Source organism: Pleurodeles waltl, chromosome 7, assembly GCF_031143425.1.
Source record: "Pleurodeles waltl isolate 20211129_DDA chromosome 7, aPleWal1.hap1.20221129, whole genome shotgun sequence".
Lineage (NCBI taxonomy): Eukaryota > Metazoa > Chordata > Amphibia > Caudata > Salamandridae > Pleurodeles > Pleurodeles waltl.
In genome coordinates, this window is record NC_090446.1 from 1,195,551,286 (window position 1) to 1,195,572,874 (window position 21,589).

Genomic DNA, 21,589 nt, shown 5'->3' on the forward strand with positions numbered 1-21,589 from the left:
ACAGTTGATTGGGACATTCTGTTAGTGCCCTCCTTCAGTGGTTATCTGGAGTGCCCCAGGATAGCCAGCAATCCTGCTCTACACTACCCACTACCCTTGGCCTCGGTGGTGACTTGGGTAGTCTTGGCGGCTACCGTGGGACCTGGGACACAGACATCATCTCCCCCCTGTCCAGTGGAGATAGGTAGAGGTGCTGGACCCGAGAGGCCCTGTTGGACAGTATGAGGATTGTTCCAGCTATCGAGTGTGGCCCGTGGTCCGCTTCCACGGCCTCCTCTGTGAGTTGTGGACCGCTCCCTGACGTTGCCTACTCTCACACCAAAACCAATATTCTGTGCCATCCTGCAGCGGCTCCCTGCAGACCCTTGCCGTTCGTAGTATACTGTGACCCTGCTTGCTATGGGTAAGAGTACACGGAAGCGGGACACGAACACAGGGGTTTGCCTACGCTCGGGACTGAAACATAAGTAGCCCAAGGACATTATCCATTCAGATGTCAGGAACTTACCTCCCACATTACAGGATATTTTGCAAGCAATTAAAGCATTGAGGGAGGCCCTGGAAAGCAAAATTGATACCCTGGGTAACATAGGCCTCCTACGGGATGATTGCAGGCTGCTTGCTGAATGAGTCACCGCTGTTGAGCTGGACTTCTCGGAGGCGGTTCCTGCCCTCTCCACTGCCAATGACCGTTTGACCACCATGGAATCCCATTTAAGGTCTCTGGAGACAAGGGCAGAGGATGCAGAAATAGTGGGACATCCAGACAAGATTGAAGGATCGGACATGGTAATGTATTTGGAGAATGGCTCCACACCAAGGTGACTCCGGAAGGCTTAACCACCTTCTTCACGTTGGAGTGCACACATAAAGTACTGTCCAGGGCCCTGACCCCGGGGTGTCCTAAGAGGTCCGTGGTGGCGCGCCTAGTTTATTTTAAGTAGTTAGAAAAATGAGGCAAACCCAGTAACCTCAGGACCTGGGTGCATAAATATATAGCCAAAAATTGGTCCCCAATGGGGAAGGGTAGCCCTTGACTTCCACTGCAGTAATTTAAATAAATTCTATAAATCTTTTGTCTCAATAAGATTGTTATGTAGTTCATACATTTTATTCAATTTAAAGTTCAATAATGGTTCTAAATCAAAATTCTGTATATTAAGGTGCTCCTAAAGTGACTGCGCAGGGAAAGTGATTAAAGTGAAAAATGCAGTACAGAAGTGTTATATACAATATGTACAAAGGTGTGGCTAAAACAACAAGTGACCTTCAAAATGACCCCTTCAATCCAGGTGTTTAGAAGCCACTGATCATTTCTAAAAACAGATTGCATCAAACTATATCACCATTTCGACCCAACCTATAGAATCCAATCAACAATAGGTCATCATCAGGACAGAATATTTTTGTAGGTATCACCAATAAGCCAAATTGTTTATGGCAAGCGTTCGTCTGCTACTGTGGCCTCCCTTAAAATATTTCCATTTGAATAAATTAATACTCTCTCTGTTATCAACGGAGGTTCCTCCACCAATTTCTTTAGTGTGTCTGTATGGCATCCAAATCAAATCGCTTTAAGTAGCAGCTCCCTGCTTGTGGAAGCAATGTTTTCATCTCTCTCCCCGCATACATATTTGTGTGCATGGTAGACAGATGAAAACTCTGCTTTCTGCAAGAGAGAGCTGTTTGACAGCTCTCTCTTGCAGAAAGCAGACTGTTTGCTTTTGCATGGTGGGAGCTGGGGCAGCGGAGGGGCCGGCTTGCCGCCCCCCCCACCACATTAAAATTTGAATGCCCCCAGGGCTTGCCGACCCGGGGGGGTACCGTTGAACAATCGCCAGTGCTTGGTTTTTTGGGGGAATTTTCACTAGATCTGCCGCGAATTGCAGCCGAAGTTTTTTTTTTAAATGCTTTTTAGCTCTGGGAGGGTACCTCTAGGACCCCCAGAACCAGAGTAAAAGGGTCAAGCTGTTCTTTTTTTGAGGGAGTTGGCTGAAGTCGAGTCCTAGGATGGCAGCCAAAACTTCTTTGTTGAAGTGTTGGCAGCCAATCAGAGCTATGCATTTGCCTTGAACGAGCTCTTATTCTCTGCGAAATAGTTGCGAAGGAACCGCGTCCCTAGACATACAAACTTGTTTGCCCTTTAATATCTCCAAAACTACTGAACAGATTTACACCAAATAAGCAAAAGCATAATCTTCGTACCGAAAGCTAGCTTTCTGACGAAATTGGTGTAATTCCGTCCAGTGGTTCGGGCTGAAGTAGTGTCTAAAGATCCTATGGGAAACACAACTTTTTTCACCCCACACCGCTTTTTTCTCAGCCTCCGCTTGATGGATCATTTCAAAACTTTCTGTGCACAACAAGAATTACCAGCATACTTCACACACACACGAGGATTCCCCCACCCTCTTTTGTTCCATCATAGAGCTCCATCCACCCCTTTGTAGTGCACAGTTTAATTGGGATATTTATAAGGCTATGAGGGACAACAGGATGTTGTGTATACATGTGGCCTTGTTTATACTGACAAAGTGTGAAGGTCTATATTTTACACCCAAAGCATTCTGAGATGAGCTGTCCTCTACTTCTACAAAGCATTTCAGGAAGTGCAATTCAGAATCCTTTCAAAGCATTACAAGATGAGTAAATGTATTTTTATGAAAGCACTGTGTGATGCAGTTCAATACTTCCCAAATTCTTCTAGGATACAGAATTGTTGGTTTCTTAAACCAGTGGTTCCCAACCTGTGGTCCGGGGACCCCTGGGGGTCCGCGAAGCCTCCTCAGGGGGTCCACGACTGCTTAGATAATTAAAAAATATTAAAAGATTAGGTCCCCAGCTTTCAGTAATGACTTAGTGGGGGGTCCCCGGACTCCAAGAATGAGTCATTGGGGGTCCCCGGGTTCCAGTAATCATAAAGTAGGGGTCCACAGAAGTCAAAATGTTGGGAACCACTGTCTTAAACCATACTGTGTCCCAAAGTGTTCTAATGTATACATGACTTTGCATCCTACTGTGTTCTCATAATTGCAGGCCTATGCCTCTGAGCATTTTTGAAACACACATCAATATCATCATAGGTGATGTAACTAGTCCTGGTCTTTAATAAGAAAAACCAATGTAATGTCGTTGATGGGGTCTTGGTTTGATTCCTTTTAAATTGAGCAGCTGTTGTATGCATGTCCAAAACCCCATTTGGATTTATGAGTCAATGCACCTAAGCCCTTTTCCTAATAAGCTACCTGACTTCTGACACTCCAAACACTTTGCAACACACATTTGACCTCCCAGTCAGCGCACTAATCCGTCCTACACTCACACAACAAATACTTCACACCAGTTTACAACAGTAGCCTGGACACACCTGATAGCAATCTGTACCTTATGGGTCCAGGAAAGGAAACCTCGCTCCCTTCGCTATACAGTGAGATGGCAACACTGCCTTAAATTAATAGGGGGGTGCACGTCTGTATTTCTCAAAGCATTCTTGCTCATGCTGTTCGGTGACCCTCCTCATTTTGGTAAATCGAGTCAGATAGCCCCTAAAACATTAGGAGATTGGCAGTCCTAGAGTCCAATAAAGCATTCCAGAATCTGCTGTCCATCAGCAACCAAACAAATTTCCATCTCGCCCAAAATAACTACATACATAAATAAATAATTCTGAGTGCGTATGCGGCAATCGGGGGTTTCTTGAAAGCATTGTTTCTCAAAACTCAAGGCTGTGTTCCTTGGTGACAATAAACCAGGCCACCGGATTTATGGGATTTTGCAGCTGCAACATTTTTCGCATAATTTTAGATTTGCGCATAATCCATTGTCTGCTCCATAATATTTTGGGTGGCCAGATTTTGAAAACTAAAAACAGACACATTTCACAAAGACAGGACTGCAATTTCCCAAAAGCCCAATGTCACAGAATGACAGCGCTCACCAACATAAAAACACAGACAAATGTGCACCAAGGAAATAAAGTGCAGTCTTTAACTCCCATATCATACATGTAAATTAAATTGTTTTCTGATGAGAGCTGCTAACTAGTCCTGCTTTGGTATACGTAAATATGTGCCTCCCAGTGTTTTCAGTCGACAATTTCTGAAACAAACTACGACTTCACCCAAATTTGCCAAAACCTGCATGGGCAGCTGCTGAAAAAACAGAACTGTTCCCCCAAATCTAGGACACCGGACTGCCCTAAAATTTGAACAAAATAATGTTTGTTTCTAGCTTGAACAGATCAAAAGTTACTAAAAACGGAGAGATACGTGTTGTCACGCAAAGGTGGACGGGTTCTCTGTTGCTTATTACTGAATTTGGCCGTCAAACTAGTCGCACTAAGACGAAACTTTGCCCAGATAGTCTTAACTTGTAAAAATGACGAAATAATTAGGTAACACTATCACAAAATGTGTTGTGTTATGCAGCATAATTTGCCTTTTTTTTGGTTCCATAATTTAGTCAACCCTGCCGCATTATTTGGCTCTTTCCTGCCGCATAATTCAAGTTCCCCTGACAATAAATTACAGGGAATATCGTTGTTAAGGCACTATGGGGAATGTAGTTCCGTGTCTCCAGGATATGAAGCCCTACATGTCGAGTACAATACTCCCTATGCCAGCAAGTTCTCGGGCTTGACAGTACGGCTCCCGCCGTCACTCCACGGTGTCCCAACCCATCTCCTCACCAGGGGTCTGGAGCCATGGTGCAGCAATTTCAGTGAGAGTCTCAGCACCTCTGTTTCCCACCAGCAGCTTCAACCGCTTCCTGTTTGTATCACGTGACTGAAGACCAGGCTCCTGTGCGTCACATGATACTCCAAGACTACAAAGCGCTCACGTGGGTGATGTCTTTTCTACGTCGCGCGTTATTCATAAAACAGGATAGCGGGTGATTGGCACACTTGTGATGTGTTAGTAATTCCACGAATACTTTTTTCCCCCTTTCTGTCTACTGTTTCCTCCACAGAGTTTCGCTTCTTTTCGTTAAAAATAGTGGGAGCTCGTTGCTGTAGGTTTTTTTTTTTTTTTTTTTCTAATACAAGACCTAGATTCTAATCGATTAAAATTCTATAGGCCTAATAAAAGGGGCGCGTTACAGTACTCTACGGACAGTGGAAATGCACTGCACAAATGCCTTGCGCTTACAGAGGCGCCAAACATCTCTAGTGTACCTTGCAGCCATCTTGTAACGGGGAGGACTGTTAGCGTGCATGGTGGCAGATGCTGTGTTGAACAGGCAATTTATAGAAGTGAAGTTGAAAGTTCAAATTTTTCTCAGAAGCTTGATGATATGATATTGTTGTTCCTGTTCAGTGCGATGCATATAGGGTGGCCACCTTTCCGTCACCACTGCACAGGACACTGTGTGTGTGTCGACGCTTCAGAAGACATTTGTTGGTTGGTGGTGGGGGGAGAGTTACAAGTTGTGTAGGTCATTTGTGGATTTTATTTCTACAGCAGAACCGGAGGTTCGGATTATGTTTCTCCTCCGTTGCTATTATTATTATTATTATTATTACAAATTTACAGCAGCCAATCAAAACCATTTTATCAGAAAAACTTCAACTCTCATGAACCTAACATATTTCCCAACTACCAATGGGCAGCCATACTGCTACATAACTGTCCTAGCCACTATACTTCCTCCTCTTTCTTTGCTGCTAACGCGATTCAGATAAGTCACATGTTTTTTTTCTCTTAACGCGTTGTGTTGTTTAATGTGTATTTTATGATTTTGACATTCTCGGTGACCGGAGTCTCCCGCGCGCAGCATATACGCCGCTTGCTAGTCTCTCTCGCTTTGCGACAGGCCATGCTTTGATGTGTTTGCACCTAGCTAGGTGCCAGGAGGCTGGGGAATGCACACTGGTAGCGCAAGAATGTTAGTCCTTTCTCTGGCTCGCCGCAGGCTTTTTAGTCAGTTTCCATATACTGACAGCGAGCCCACGCAAAGTCTCCTCTGTTTTGGGGTCGGCTCCCAAATGATACCCGGTTGAGCAGAAGCATTCCCCACATGCCCACTACCAGGGCTGTACATTTGGCCATCACAGGCTTTGCCTGAGGGGTAAGCTTTATATATATATATATATACATATATATATATATATATATATATATATATATATATATATATATATATATATATATATATATATAGTTCAGCACTACTTATTGCCTCATATATATTCCTCCTAACGGGGGTTATTGAAGCTTTTGCTTCTTCCTCATTTGCCTTCTGTACGGCCAAGTCACGCTTGGGGATCCCCCCCCATTGTACTCTCAAAAGAGCTCTTTCACAGTATTTTGGTACTCCAACGCCATGAGCGAAAGTCAGACGCCGGAAGACTCAGCTTAGTCCTCCTTAACGAACAAGAGGACCTTCTCTTGGCTGAGGATATTGTCCATGCCCTGGATGCCTCAGTGGCGCAATCTGTGAACCGGGCTCTGGCTGTTGCGCTGCAGCCTATCGCTAGACAACTCAAACACTATGCCTTGACTGTCCCTCAATTTGGCAATCCCATGCCCCTTTCCTCCACTAATCCAGAGACGGTCCCACCAACCCCAGGACCTGAATGGCCCCATTCTGCACACATGGCCTGGTTCTCTCAGTCCCAGTCCTCCTCAGACCACCAGTATACGCGCAACCTTCCACCAGCGCCCAAGCCCTCCTCTATCCCTCCCCAGACGATGCTTCTGATGTTTCTTCGTCCCAGTCGGATTCCAACAGTGAGTTACGTCCTCACAACCGAAGCACACACTTCTTTGACGGCCAACATGGTCCCACCCCTTCTGAAGCCTTCTGCCTTTTCTCTGCCCTCAATTTTAACCCTGATGATATTATTCACCCCAGGTCCTCGGACTGGGCCCCCCTTCCGGCAGTGACTGATTATGCCCATGCCTGCATCAGGAAGCCCCTGGACAAAGACTTCCGGAACCGTCTCCGGTCCGAATGTCCTCATCCCGACATCCCTGACAAGGTGGCCCTGACTCCAAAAGACCCCAAAAAAGGTCTTGATAGGTCCTGGAAGGCCTGCCAGGACAAGGTCCTAGACCTCTCTGGTCCACTGTGTAAGATCCTGAAACTGGTGGTGGCGGCGAAGAAGTCCGGTCCACAGGTGGATCCCAACACTCTGGCCGGGTTGGCGCAGGGCGCTCTCTGCCTTTTAGGCAGCACCAATTGCGCTATCTCCATTGAACGGAGGAAATCCATCCTACTTCTGATCGATCTGAAGTTGGCTGATCTCGCCAGTGCAGAACTGGGACCCTTGGCCGATGGTGTCTTATTTAGCAATAAATTTGTTAAAGACCTTGGCAAGTTCATGCACACTTTCACTGCGCTGGATAAGGCTCAAACATCAATGAATAAGGTCTTCCGTAATCGAGTTTTTGCCTAGGCCGGCAGACTTCGAGGCCTCCGAGACCGCCCCCAATAGCCCTCAGCCCTCCTACAATTTGACGGGCAAGGGATTCTCGGCTACCCGGGACACATTCTACCTGGCCAGAGCCTGAGCAGGTTGTGTCCGCTTCAACAGAGGCGGTTTCAAGCCCACCTACAGTTCCGGCTCCACCCCTCAAAGTAAGCCTGATCTCACCTGCTCAGGTAACTCTAGGGGGAGGACCAGGTTTTTCCTAGGCAACTGGGCAACATTGACATTGGACCAATGGGTTCTGGAGACAGTTGCAGGTTCCCACCTAGAATTCTTTGGGGTACCCCAGCAACGGTTTTTACCTCCTCCTATCCATTTTTCCCAACTCAATCTAATTTTTGTGCGACAGGAAGTCCAACAGTAACTACTCAAGGACGCAATTGCTCAGTGTCAACCAGATCCTTCAGGCTACTGCAGCAATATTTTTACGGTAAACACGAGAGATGGAGGGTCATGCCTCGTGATCAACTTGAAGGTGTTCAGTTCCTGGGTTCTCTATCAGCACTTCAAGATGGAGGGGATGCATCTGCTCAGAGACATTCTGATGGAGCGCGGCTGGATGGTACGCCTCGGCCTGAAGGATACTTATCTCACATCCCGCTATTTTCACCTCACAGGAAATACCTGCAATTCAAGTGGGACAACCAATGGTTCCACTTCAAAGTTCTCCTATTCGGCCTTTCTTCAGCGCCCTGGTGTTTCACCAAGGTTATCCGTCCTGTGATGGAGAGGCTTCGGGCCAAAGGGGTCAGGATGATAGATATCTCGACGATATGCTAATAACGGCACAGGATGCTCTTCTCCTCACGCAACATTTTAATTGGACCATTCAGTTGCTTCAGGAGCTGGTATTTCTGATAAATGTGAAGAAATCCGCTCTGACACCATCCCGCCAAATTGAGTTTCTGGGTTTCTATTTCTTCTCTCCTATCTCTTCCGGCCCAGAAATTACAGTCAATTCGTAAAGAGATAAGGTCCACGTTCCAGAAGGACAAGATATCCCTGCGAGTTCTAGCCAGGATAGTGGGGCTTCTGGCATCCTCTATACATGCTATATTTCCTGCGCCCCTACATTACAGGGCACTTCAGTGGCTAAAAATTTGTCACCTCCAAAAGGGCCTTGCTTATACAGAACTCATCTCCCTCACTGGAGAGACATGCTGTGAGCTTCAATGGTGGTTTGACCACATGGCAGCGTGGAACGGCCGGGCCATTTTTGGGACTCGTCTAGATATCATTCTGGAATCCGATGCCAGCAGGTGGGGCTGGGAAGACAGATGCGATTCCGTCTTTACCGAGGGGCGTTGGTCGCACGAAGAGTCGTGGCTACATATAAATTGCTTAGAGCTTTTGGCAGGTTTGTTTGCCGTAAAAACTCTGGCTCCTCGTTCCAGTTGTTGTGTTCTACTGCGCATGGACAACTTCTCAGCAGTATGATGCGCCAACAAGCTAGAGCGGTACAAGGTTGCGGGTCCTAGTGGAGATTGCAAAGGCGTTTTGGCATTACTGTCTCCAGAGCCGGATCTCAGTGATAGGAGATCATCTGCCAGGCCGGTGCAATTCGATAGCGGACTGGAACTCCAGGTTCCTCAGGGACTCCAGCGAGTGGAAACTCCATCCATCGGTGTTTCGAGCCCTCAAAGCCAGATGGGGTCAGTGTCACCTAGACCTTTGTGCGTCTCGCCTCTCCCATCGGCTACGACGGTTCTATTCATGGAGACCGGACCCTCTGGCAATAGCCACAGATGCCTTTCTCCAGCAGTGGTCGGATCCACTCCTGTACGCTTCCCCCCCTTTGCGATGATGCCCAGGGTGGCGGCTCAGGTGATCAAGCAGAAGGCAGAATTTATTGATTACCCCCTTTTGGCGAGCTCAGCCATGGTTCCCAGTTCTTCTAGAGCTATCCAGAGAGTGTCCAGTCCAGATTCCCCTAATCCCGGAATTATTGCTGGATCCAGTGGGGCAGACCCATCCTCTTTTGACCCAGGGCAAATTGCACCTTATGACTTGGCGAATTTCAGGCAACGCTGGAGTTTGCCAGGCCTTTCGGAACAGTCTAACTCCTTCATATCAGTGTCTTGGTCAGACTCCACCCATAGGCGGTATGCCTCTGCATGGCGCAAATGAGTGGGTTGGTGCAACTCTCAGAATCTAAATACCTTGGGGGCCCCAGTTGTTACTGTAGTCAATTTGTTTGGCAGAACTGGTGTCGGAAGGACTATGTTTTTGCACGGTAAACAATTATAGATCAGCTATCTCAGCGGGGCATTTATTTCTTGACGGAAAGCCTATAGGAGAGCATCCTCTGGTGTCTCGGGTCATGAAAGGTACTGATTTGAGTAATCCTCCTCAACTGAAGTATACACATCTATGAAATGTAAATGTCATCCTCAACTTCTTGCAACACTGGCCTTGTAATGCACATTTATCCCGAAAACAGTTATCAGCCAAACTGACTATCTTGCTGTGTTTAGTATCATGCAGACGGGTGTCTGATGTGCAAGCTTTGGGTATTTCGGGTTGTGTGTTTCTCCCATATGGAGTAACTTTTTTGATTTCCAGAAGAACTGGTTCAAAGCAAGTAACCTATCCCAATTATCTAGATGATTCTAAGCTATGTGTTGTACAGTGTTTAAAGGAGTTTGAAGACCGCACCAGGGAGTTTCGTCAACATCCTGGGGGGTCAATTGCTAATTGCACTTCAGAAACCCTTTCACCCGGTATCTTCTGCAACCCTAGCACGCTGGATGAGGTGGATTCTGTCTGAGGCTCTGTTTTCGGAGCCCACTCAGTGATGGGTGCCATGGCATCCAAATCCTTGTGTCTCGGTTCCCAGTTACAGGAGATAATAAAGGCTACAGACTGTTCATCCGATTCTACATTCAAGACGTTTTATCATAAACCAGTTTTGGATTTAGCCTCAGTTGTTTTTCAGCAGCTTTGAACAAGCATAATCCTAGCCTCCGGTCCTGCCATAGGATGAAAAAATGTTCGAGCATACGCAATAAGAATTTTCAATTCTGTTAAGGACACGGAGGTGAGGATTATCCCACCCATTGGATGTACTTTACCCTCCCAATCCTTGTCTACCAGTCTGGTGCTCTACATGGGTTTGTGTGATTCGTTGCCATTGGGATATCATGATCTTGTAATTATTGTTATCTTTGATGCAACGTACAATTTTCTTATTTTGATATTGCATGGTTTATTCAAGGTATCCACGCAATTATACAACTGTGTATGACGTACCTGTTTTCTTTTCCATTCCAGCATCCGATCAGAAGTCCTTGTGATGCGATTTAAGAGGAAGTCCTCTTCTTACTGCTCTGGCACCCGTCACTATGGAGAAGCGACTGTTTCCTGGTTGGATCCAATGCCAAGTTTTCGTTAGGACTGTCTTCTTTATCACTTTGAGACTTTTGACTTTTCTCTCACTACAAAGAAAGAGGAGGAAGTATGGCGGCTAGGACAGTTATGTAGCAGTACGGCCGCCCATTGGTAGTGAGGAAATATGGTAGGTACATGGGAGTTGTAGTTTTTCTGATAAAATGGTTTTGATTGGCTGCTGTAAATTTGTAGTAATAATAAATAGCAAAGAAGAGGAAGCATAATCCTTGCCTCTGTCTCATTAATAGAATTGAAAATTCTTATTGCGTATGTTCAAAATTTTTTCATTCTGAATCCCCCACTTTTAAATCAAAACATTTTAAATGACCCCTCCGGTACATGCCAACATTTTAGAACAGGATAGTAGATGTAAAAAAAAATAAGCAGGGGAATGTATTTCTCCCGTTTCCCTTCTGTTGAAAGGCAATTTAAGACGGAAAATAAATGAAATAAAGCTTTTCTTTGGCTTAAATATAATGAGTCTCTCGTCTGAATCGAGTTTGTTGACACATAAGCCCTCCTGGAGTAATCCTTGACATCTTGCTATTGTTACTTTTTAAAGACATTGAAAAAAAAAAATGTAACCCTGGTATCCAAATGGAATGAAGTAGTCAAGCTTTGAAACACCAGCGGTAAATATCAATATCAACCACACCAGCCCTGCCACGTTTTCCAGTTCACTGCTGCGTGATGTGGTGCTCCAGCCCAGTTTTTTCATTTGAATTCTGAGCCTTGTAGTTTTGTTTAGTCCATGATATAACAGGACCACAAGGCCCAGAGTTCATAGGGAAAAAAACTAGACTGGAGAAGCACATCACAAATGGAACAGGGAATTTCGGGAGCTTACCATACCCAATAACAACCTACTGCCACATGACATGGTCTTTCAGGTACGTTTTAGCCATGGAACTAGGATACTTGACATCCATTCTCAGTATTACCACTTCAAGTAAAAATAAACACTTCTTAAGTGGAGTAGGACCACAACACAATGTGTTTTCCCTGGGATATAGGTCACAGGTTTCCCAGGTCCTGGGTGATGTTCTGTTTCCGTCCCCTATTTTTCCTTTTAATTCTGGGACTTGTAGTCCTGTTTTACAATGGATTAAATAAAACTACAAGTCCCGGAATTCAAAGGTTAAACCTAGACTGGAGCAGTACATCACACATGGCTCTAAGAAACTTAGCAGGGCTGCTGGGACGGGCAGCCGCTTCGCCTCTTCATCAGAATCCCCACCATCCTCTCATTTATGGGTTAGTGGGGCCATGGAATCAGGAGAGACAATTTTTAATCCCGGTATTCCATTTGGTCAAATTGTGCGCTGTTGTTCAATCATTTTTTGAATTTATTCCTTTGCTTTCTTTTTTCACAAGACTTGGAGCCATTACATTCAATGTTAAAGCATCTAAAGTGTATGGTTAAAAATAGACTGGCTACTCCCTAGTGGACAGGAGAAGGGCAGACTCTGATGATATATTAACCAAAATGCAATATGTTGCTAAATGCAGAGCACTTTCACATGTGGCAGTGTGATACAGTCTTGAATCTATTACTACAATATACTGTTTTATCCTAGAGAAATCATACTCTAACCGAGCCTCTGTCCACTAATCAGACAATATGTGGCACTTTGAAACAGGCTTAGTGGAAGAAGAAAACAGCAAGGGCATACACCCAAGACAGGTCACCAACAGCATCGTTTGTTTTCATTCATAAACTGAGGGCTGTTTATTGGCAGGTGGCCGAAACTGCATCTCAACAGCTGACCACACTCTTGAAGCCACATTGGAGGATACCCTCTCCTGTATAGCAGTACTTCCCTCCCTCCCAGCCATCGATGGGCACCTCCTATACAGTTTAAAAGGGGCTCTCAGAGTGAGGGTTGCTTGTATTACAACATGGTTAAAAGTGTCAGGGATCTAAATGCAAGATAGTGATCGTCCCTCAGTGTGTAATAGCCAAAAAATAATTCTTAGCCCTTCGCCACTTAATCACATTTGTTAAAAATTTAAATGTGATAAGCCAGAGTCATAATTTTAAATGGCAGGGATAGACAAAAGGGTTAACCCTTTCAAGACCATCCGGCTACGTTTTTTAACCGACCAAATTTACACCAAACCAAAGAAAGTACACAGGCTGAATAAAGTTCTACTTTAATTTCAAGTTTGGTAAATATCAAACGCTTTTTTGTTGTAGGAGCGGCGATATTTCATATAGGACTCAAAATGAAGAACACAACTGTGTTCAGCCCTCCTTGTTTCCCTAACAACTTGTTTCTCCTCCACAAATCTCCAGCATTGGTAGGCTGGACCTCAGCTGACTGCACCAATCATCTGCCAATTTCGGTGCAGTTATAGGCAAATAGAAAAATGTCTTTTCAGTGGAAGGTGCTCCTGGACCATAACTACACTGAGGTGATCACAACTATGTTATATACACGTATATCTGTGTGGGCGTGTGCACATGCACACAAACTGTTCATGATGTCCCATTGTAGTGAACCCCACCATTTTATGTGTGGCCTCTTGTGTGTCCACCCTAACAATTATGTCTAAATATGCCACTGGTCCACTTTAAGTGCTTTCTTTGCTTTGACCGACAAAGAAAGGAGCTGTGTGTATAACGTGTTGGGTATTTCCCATGTTCCTGAAGTTTCATTTCCCTGAACAGGTGAGACATATGTATGTCTTAAAGTATGACGGAGCTCAGGTACACTCTGGCACCCATGATGGTATACAGCCAGCACTTAATTTAGACTTCAAAAGCAGAAAGTAAACATAAGGAACTTGAGGTATTGGGGGCTTAAATTTTACAGCTGACTGGTATAGTATCAATAGTGGATGTCCAGCACAAATGAAGGTAGGTTTTGGTAGTTTAGGAGTGAGATTTCTAAGGGAACATATTTGAGCTATAACCGTGGAAGAGCAATGCTTCCAATGTAAGAAATGCCCAACCCTCTTTCACATATCTTTAGTTTCCTCCGAACACCCTTCATGCTCCTGATGTTAATTACGTATGTCAGTATGTGCTGCTTTTTTCTATGATCTATGATCTGTTTTGACATAATTGTTATATTTCTCTATGTATGCTGATCATCATTGTGCTGGATTTATTTTCTTCACCTCTTTCCTTTAACTTTTCCATTACCTCGTTTTTTGCACTTCATTCAGTGCCCACTATTTCATTGTTTCACCCCTCTGTTGTTTCTGTTTTTATTTTGTACTTATCCCATTACACTTTCACAGCTATTTTGATTAACTGGTTCAGCCTTTATTACTTTTTTCCTCTCTAATTGAAATCTTTATTTCACTCATCTTTACTTCATTTTTCTTTTTTCTTTTTCCTTTCAACCCACATTTATTTTTCTTTCCTTCATTTTCTTGCTTTTTTCCTTTTCATCCCTGCTTCTTTCTTTCCTTCTGTCATATATTCTTTGCCACCTAACCTCCCCCCCTTTTTTGACTGCATTCCTTCTATCTACAGTTCTGTTTATTCATATCCACCTGTCTTCAGCTCATCCGACTTTACCTCCACTCTATTAATGTCTTTCCTGCACTCTCTGTACTCTGCTCCCATTCATCCCTGTATGTTGTGCATACTTCCTTGCTCTCAATGCCCCTCCCTTCCCTTTTTCCTCTCTTCACTCTACACCTACTGCTTTTCTCACACTTTAATGCGTATTCATTTGTGTCTGCTATGACAAACTGTTTATGTTCTAGGTAATGTGCAACCCTATGTACAGTGATTCTAAAACAAGTCAAACATTTTCCTAGCTCTGTGAATCCTTTCCCTATCTAAAAAATTTGCCCTATTTACTATAACCAAAGAGGCACACCTTTATTTTCTGTCCGTAGGCATTTCTGTTAACCTATTTTGTGACATACCTGTGGAGAAGTAGAATATGACACATGTTAGATTGGCTTTCAGGGCAATAGGCTGAGTATGAAATCAAAGGGGAAGTAGTAGAAAGAAGGTGTCAGAATAGAGGGGTGGCTGATGACTTTTGAGGTGGGGTGGCAAAGTCCTCTTTGAGTTTCACTAAGTGAGCAAAGCAACTGGCACCTATGGACCCAAGGAGGTTTCAGGCTTGAAGGTCAATGTCTCCATATTTATTATACAGGCAAAATTTACACCAATTATATTTACATTACCATGGTTCATCATCCAAACTAAACAGCTCATCACCCAATACCATCATACTTCACCCATACTAAAATAACTCACCACTCTAAGCAAATATTTACTACCCAAACTAAGCAGCTCACCACTCAATCCCATTCTACAACACCCGTTAACGGCGCACCACCCAAACTCAGAAATAACGCATCACCCAAACTAGACAGCTCATCACCCAGTGCCATCATACAGCACCCATCTTAATAACTCACCACTCAAACATTATAAAGATTTACTACTCAAACTAAACATCTAACCATTCAAGCTAACTAACCTAACCTAACCTAACTCTGAAATTTTGGGAACAGCAATATTGAACAGCTTAGATAGATAAATGATGGATAACTTGTATGCCTTTATCATAATTCATCCAGTTACTGCATGCCTAGGGTAGTGTCCTTCCACTTGGATATTTATTCCATACCTGTTACAAGTATAATGAGAGCAGTTTGTCCATACTCTACTGTTCTAAAAGCTATTGTAATTAATAAAATGTCTGTTTTAGCAGACATTGGTACTTGAAGTACATTTTTGTTTTTTTGTTGTCTCACTTCAGTGAATTAAATCTGCTAGTCACTTCAACTTGTTTTTCTTAATGACAGTATGATAATTTGTTGGTTCATGGTGTATAATGTGAGTTAATATATCATTGCACCTTGTACTTTAAAGCACATCTGTAATATAGGTTGAAGGATGTCTCGTCTCAGATGAAAGTTGAAGATAACGTTTGAATTTTGATAAAGTAAAGTAATGCCTTGACTACTTACAGTTAGTGCTAATTATTATACTTAGCCTTTAGCGTCCTTGTCACAGTCCTTACTATAGAGGTGCATCCCGCCTCCTGACAGGTAAAAGAAACACAGGGAGTAGGAGTAGTCAGGTAGTGAGCCAAGCCAACCAAATGGGTGTCTATAACTGTACCAGCTATGCTCACTACCTCCTAACCCTACCAGCAGAATCACTGTAATGACTATGACGAGAATGTTAAGGGCTAAGGATAATGAATACAACCAGTAAGTAAAAGGGATGTTTTCTCTACGTCCTCATCCAAGTCATTTCTAGTGAGGAATACCAAAGCTATGCCTCCCAAAATAAGTGCTGTAAAACGCATCACAACTAAATGCAGACATACTTATTATTAAGAAAACCAGCTATAACGCAAAGACAAACATAATAAGTCAGTTAACCAACATTACCAACTTTGATACATTCTGTCCATAATTATCATCCGGATCCACACCTATAGTGATTTAAAACAGTGTGAGGAGCAGCCTAATTTCTTGCTCTGCAAATATTTGTTAAAGGCAGACCCTTCAATTCATTACTGGCAGTCGCAATACCCCGGGTATACTTTCCTTTAATCTTATCTGGCAAAGCCAACTCATAAGCTCCAGCAGTTGTCTTTATGATCCACCTACTCAGAGAAATCTTTGGAAGCTCTATTACTTTGAGCAGAATTCCAAAAGTCACAAATAAGTGATCAGAGTTCCTGAAAGAACTTGTGTATTTTTTTTTGTCATTTCTCTTGACATCTAAAAGATGCAAAAGTATTTGGTCTTGGGAATAAGTATCAGGGCAAATAACTGTAAGAAACATTTCCTGGTTCCAATGTGCTAGCAAGGTAATCTTGTTTAAAAATTCAGAATTAGGCTTCAAAGCAATGCCGTCCTCCTCACTTTCCAATACGGTGGTTTACACAAACAGCCCCCAACTTTCCAATTCTCCTTGCAGAAGTTATATCAACTAAAAATTCACTTTTCAAAGTTAGAAACTTTAAATCAATGGATTTATTATGTTCAAAGGAAAAAACGTGACGAGCCTTCAGAACAAAAGGTAGGTTGCAAGGAGAGAAGAAAGATCAAACTACATGCCTGTATAAAACAAATATTTTAAGTAATCCATATCTCAACTGTTCAACCTCGAAAAAGCCTCCCCATGACTACGTGAACACTTCAATTGTTGCCCATGGAATCCTTAAAGTAGAAAGAACTAAACCCTTTTGAAAATCATCAAAATAAATTGCAAACCCAAGTTTATTTCACATTTAACAGAAGAGACAGATTTCCCAGAAAACAAAAATTGAAAATTCTTCCCATGCTTAGCATAAGCCTTCAGTGTGGAAAAGCGTCTGAACTGCTGAATGGACGAAACTAAGTGTTCAGAAATTCCTTTCCTTAAGGGCCCAATCCTTTCAACCTGCGTGCCAATAGAGCAAGATTTCGAAGACGGTGGCACCCTAGTAATAGAACTGGAGGAGGAGAGAATGGAATCCCCGTTGGAGGGAGTTGTTGGATAGACCTAAGGAAATAATAGAAAACTAGGATCTCCTGGGCTAGAATGATACCACTATGGTCACATCTGTTTCTTCTCTTTGAATTTCCAGATGCTGATAAGGGAACTGGAGGGAAGGAAGAAATGCACGGAGAAGAAGCTTGCAAATAGATGCCTAGAGCATCCACTCCCCAAGCACCTGGAGGTGGGGGCTGTGAACAGAATTTCTTCAACTGGATATTCTTTTGTGAGGCAAACAGGTTAATACCAGCTTTCCAAATGGGAAATGCACAGCCCACAGCACATGATGTAGATCAATGTCAGGGGCATGACAGCGTGGACAGCTGGCATTCACCCCAGTGAAGAGCAGATTAATCTTGGTATGCGACAGGTGAGCTCTGTGTAGGATAAAAAAATTGGATGAGCTAAACCTGTAATTCCTGGAGACAGTACCCAGATAAGCCAGCACCCTGTCTCACTCCTTGTTGGGGAGGGCTCACCCTATTTCAGTTTCCTATCTATTGTGGAGTCCGACCAGGGAAGTCTGACTGTACTTCCTGAGGGCTCCAGGCAATTGGCTAAAAAGCTTGTGACTACCTCCCATGGTATGGAGATATTGTACAACAGAATGAGATGTAGGTTCTGCTGTCCTGATGTTCCAATTTATGTTTAGTTTATGGATGAGAGCCTGGTGTGCTTGGAATTGCTTTTAAGGGACGTTATATTGTTCTACTAGTTCAGAGACGCGCATTAAAGCACCATCTTGGAAAACATCACCCAGCGTCATCAACCCCCTGGTGTGCCAACCCTAGGTGTGTGGAGCTTCCGGAACGTGAATTGGTGATACATAGGGGGGAGCCGAGGCGGTGATGCTTATGCCTCTGCAGAAGCACTGAAAAGCCACCTGGTGCAATTGTGGGGATGTAGACACTTTAGTCTGTGTGGGATGAAGCAGGCGCTGGAGCAGACCTTCAAGATATGACCATGAGACTTGATGAGCCATTATCTCTGTGAAAACTGTTGGAGCAGATCTGGTCCCAAAGGGCAAGACCTGGAATTGAAAATGATTCCCAAAATTGAAAACCTTAGGTATTTTTAATGAGGTCTTGTGAATTTTCTTTACCTTCTTGTTGACTTTCCTTAGGTCTATAAGCAGGGGGAATTCTCCCGTTATTCTTGGAACTATAAATATCTTTAAAAAAATGTTGTTGCGTTGTTGATTCTTGGGTACAGGTGTTATTGTTTTCTTTAGAATTAAGGTGTGAATAGCTATCTTCATAGATTCTAATCTTATCTTGAATATTTGGTTTAGGAATGGTCCTAGTTTCTGGAGGATGAGAAGAAAATTTGCTGAGATAATATTCTCTCATCACCCTAAGTACCAAAGCTCTGAAGTAGACTTTTCTGATTCCTGAAGAAAAATGCTTTATCGTTCCTCAAACTAGCCACCCCTTGTCATGTTCGACACCGTCAGGAACGCTGATTATTTCTTGGTGAAAACGATTTGTGCTTCTGCTCAGATTGCTTCTGAAAATTCTTTCCTCTTCGTTTCCTTGAGTTTTGATTAGATGGACATCTTGAAGTGTTGGACATGGCTCCCTGTAAGGAAAAATCCAGAAATGTTTCGCTTTTTCCTCCCAGCCTATGCTGTCTCCCTGAGCCAGACCTTAGGACTCTGTACACATCCCCGTTGTCTGGCAGCAGGGAAACGAACCCTCCCTCCTACCAAAGATAGAATAAGGGGTTGAAGGAGATGGCTGGAGCGCTGGCCCCAGTTGGCTCAGTGCGATAGGGGTACTAGATACCTGGGGGGAGGGGTTGCAGCTATGGTTGCCAAGAAGAATTCTGGCACATGTGCTGCCCCTATTGGCAACGTCCGAGGCCTGATTGAGTAGGCCTGTGGGCACCTCCTCTCAGGATAGGAGTCCTTTGAGGGTATTAGACCTGAGTGGGCTCAACACCATTACCAGAGGGCCCTAGTAGAGGAGTCGGTGGTCAGCGTTGAGCTGAACGTGCACCTCCCAAAGGATGTGCCCAGGTAGGGTTGGACCCCCCCATGAGGGGGGCCCCTACCAAAAGGGTGTTGGCCAGATCCCAAGGTGGGAAGCTGGTTCCCTGATACATGGTCATGGGCCATGAGCATTGGCCTCCTGTGTGGGCAGGGAGGAGATGCAGGCGCTGGTGCTCACTGAGTGGGGAGACAGTGCTGGCCAGCATGTGTGGGACCAGCCATGCTTGGGCCCAGAGTGTGCCTCAGGCCTGGAGGGGCTGGTAAATTATGGGCCCAGCATAGTGAGCCCATACCAGCACACCGACATGCTGGACACTCTCCATGTGATGCGTTGGCGCAGTAGCTCAGAATGGGCTTAACTGCCCCTGGGCACCATACGACACAAGAACCCAGGAGCTTGGAGGGCTTTCCCTCTGACAATGCAGGGTGAAAGTGGCCACGCCATCCATACAAGTTAGAAACTGACACCGTCACCCGTGTGTGGGTTTGAGTACTCTGGCTGGACCAGGTACTCAATGGGGGTTGGCCTCTCCGAACGGGCGTCCACATCTGTGACCGGGTGGGGTGGTTCCTATGTGTATGCGCTCATGGCCAAAGGGACAATGGCGTGTATATTTGTGAATGAGTATTCATGATTGGAACAGAGCCTGAGGGCTCATGCTGACTGAGGTGCACAAGCACTGTGGTAGTGGCTGTAACCAAAGTGTCACCTACCTTGGCAGGTTGGTGCGTGCACTAGGGCACAAGTGCTTGAGAAGTTCCGAACATCCACAGGTGTTTGCAATGCCACTGTAAGCTGCTCTGCCCATACAGTGATATGGGACACCAAGGCTTTTTAAGTCAGATTGCAATAAGGGATTGCAGGAAAACAGCCTCATACAGTTTGGTATTGTTGGAATCAGGATGACAGGCCAGAGCCGTTGGTAAGAGTAGCTTTGTCACCCTGGCCAGAGAGTACCACTTCTGGGAAATTAGCATTTCTAGGCATTGGGACTAGTTCTGGTGCCCCGCAAATTAGGCTTCATTCCAGGGGTCCAGGGGGAAGAGCATATCTGCACAATGCCCAGTTGACCGTGGAACGCGGGCAGCCGGAACCACAGATCATTACCAATAGAGGCCTGGTGAGATAGATGGGGGGAGAGGTCATGACAGTTGGCCTCCTGGAGCCAGAGACTGGCACCCATAAAGATAAAGATCTGCATTCCAGGACCTCAGGGCAGACATGGAGGCAATTTAGGGGAGAGATCTGTGGTTCAAAGGAATACCATTCGAACCATCCCCCACTTCAAAGGTTTTACTTAGTATGAGTAGGGATACTCAAAGTCTGCAACTTAGAGTAACACCAACAGATACATGGGACCAGTGCTGTCAGAATAATCTGGGTGACCAGGAGGATAGCTGTTCAAGGAAGGGGATCCACGCACCCATACTGATTAGAGACTGGCCTGAGGCCGATTGCCTTCTGCTGTGTGGCATCCTGAAGTGGCTCATCAAGGGCAGGTTGGTTGCCCCCTGTTCTCTGTGGAGGTCTCAGTCATAAAAAACCTCCTGAGAGGGACCTACATCATGATCGGTAATTTCTGGAGAGCCCTCTGTTTGCGGGTACATTGTACCGGACTCCAACTGACAGGAGAGTGCGTGTGGACCATGAACTAAGTCTGGAGACCAGGCACACCCGGTGCGGGGTAGCCACATGCTGCTTGCACTACTTGTGTGGGCACCTTCAACGTGGGGACCACTGCACCCTGAAACGGCTTGTGAAGTGAACGGATCGCTGTTGCTGGACCCTGCTGGGGCCTTGTTGAGGTCGAGTGGGAACATTTCTTTCATGTGACCCTGAGCTGCTTGCTCTTTGTGTGCTGTGCCCATTCATAGGAACCTGCGCAGGTGTGGGTACAACCGAACGAGTGCTTTCTGTGGCCTAATATTGCATGATGGAACTTGTGTCTAGTGTGTTCTTCCAGAGAGTCCAGTACTGCTAAGTGCTTAGCTTACAGGTCAGAGTACCTCAACCCAGAGGGGTACGAAAACCAAGTCCTGAGTGGAACAGGAAGGTCTGGTGCGGTTCAAGTCATCACACACCAGACTGGTACCTGCTGTTGAGGGGGGATAAAATGCTAGGAGTTGGTTAAAGAAACCTGATGAAGTCCGCGAACCCCTAGTCTTCGAGGGCACGGCACTGAGCACTTTCTACATGGGATCAGACCTGTCTGGGGCAACTGGAAGTTCCTGGGCACCAGACAAGGAGTCTCCAATCCGGAGACACAGACCTGGTAACTTGTTGTGTGCAACCTGAAGTGATGAGGGCGGTTTG

General features: G+C 44.8%; 1 protein-coding gene and 1 long non-coding RNA gene across 2 annotated transcripts in view; one reads left to right on the forward strand and one right to left on the reverse strand.

The window, feature by feature from the left end:
• STX8 (syntaxin 8) overlaps positions 1-4,830 on the reverse strand; it is an 812,050-nt gene extending 807,220 nt beyond the window's left edge. Inside the window, exon 1 of the mRNA XM_069200320.1 lies at positions 4,688-4,830. Within this exon, the coding sequence (XP_069056421.1) occupies positions 4,688-4,704 (17 nt within the window). The 5' untranslated portion in view covers positions 4,705-4,830. The remainder of the gene's footprint in view (positions 1-4,687) is intronic.
• Positions 4,831-5,654: 824 nt separating this feature from the next.
• On the forward strand, positions 5,655-18,525 carry LOC138246089 (uncharacterized). Its single transcript, XR_011194220.1, has 3 exons — positions 5,655-6,066; positions 10,700-10,943; positions 17,377-18,525. It is a non-coding gene; the product is annotated as an uncharacterized lncRNA (long non-coding RNA).
• The last annotated feature ends 3,064 nt before the right edge of the window (positions 18,526-21,589 follow it).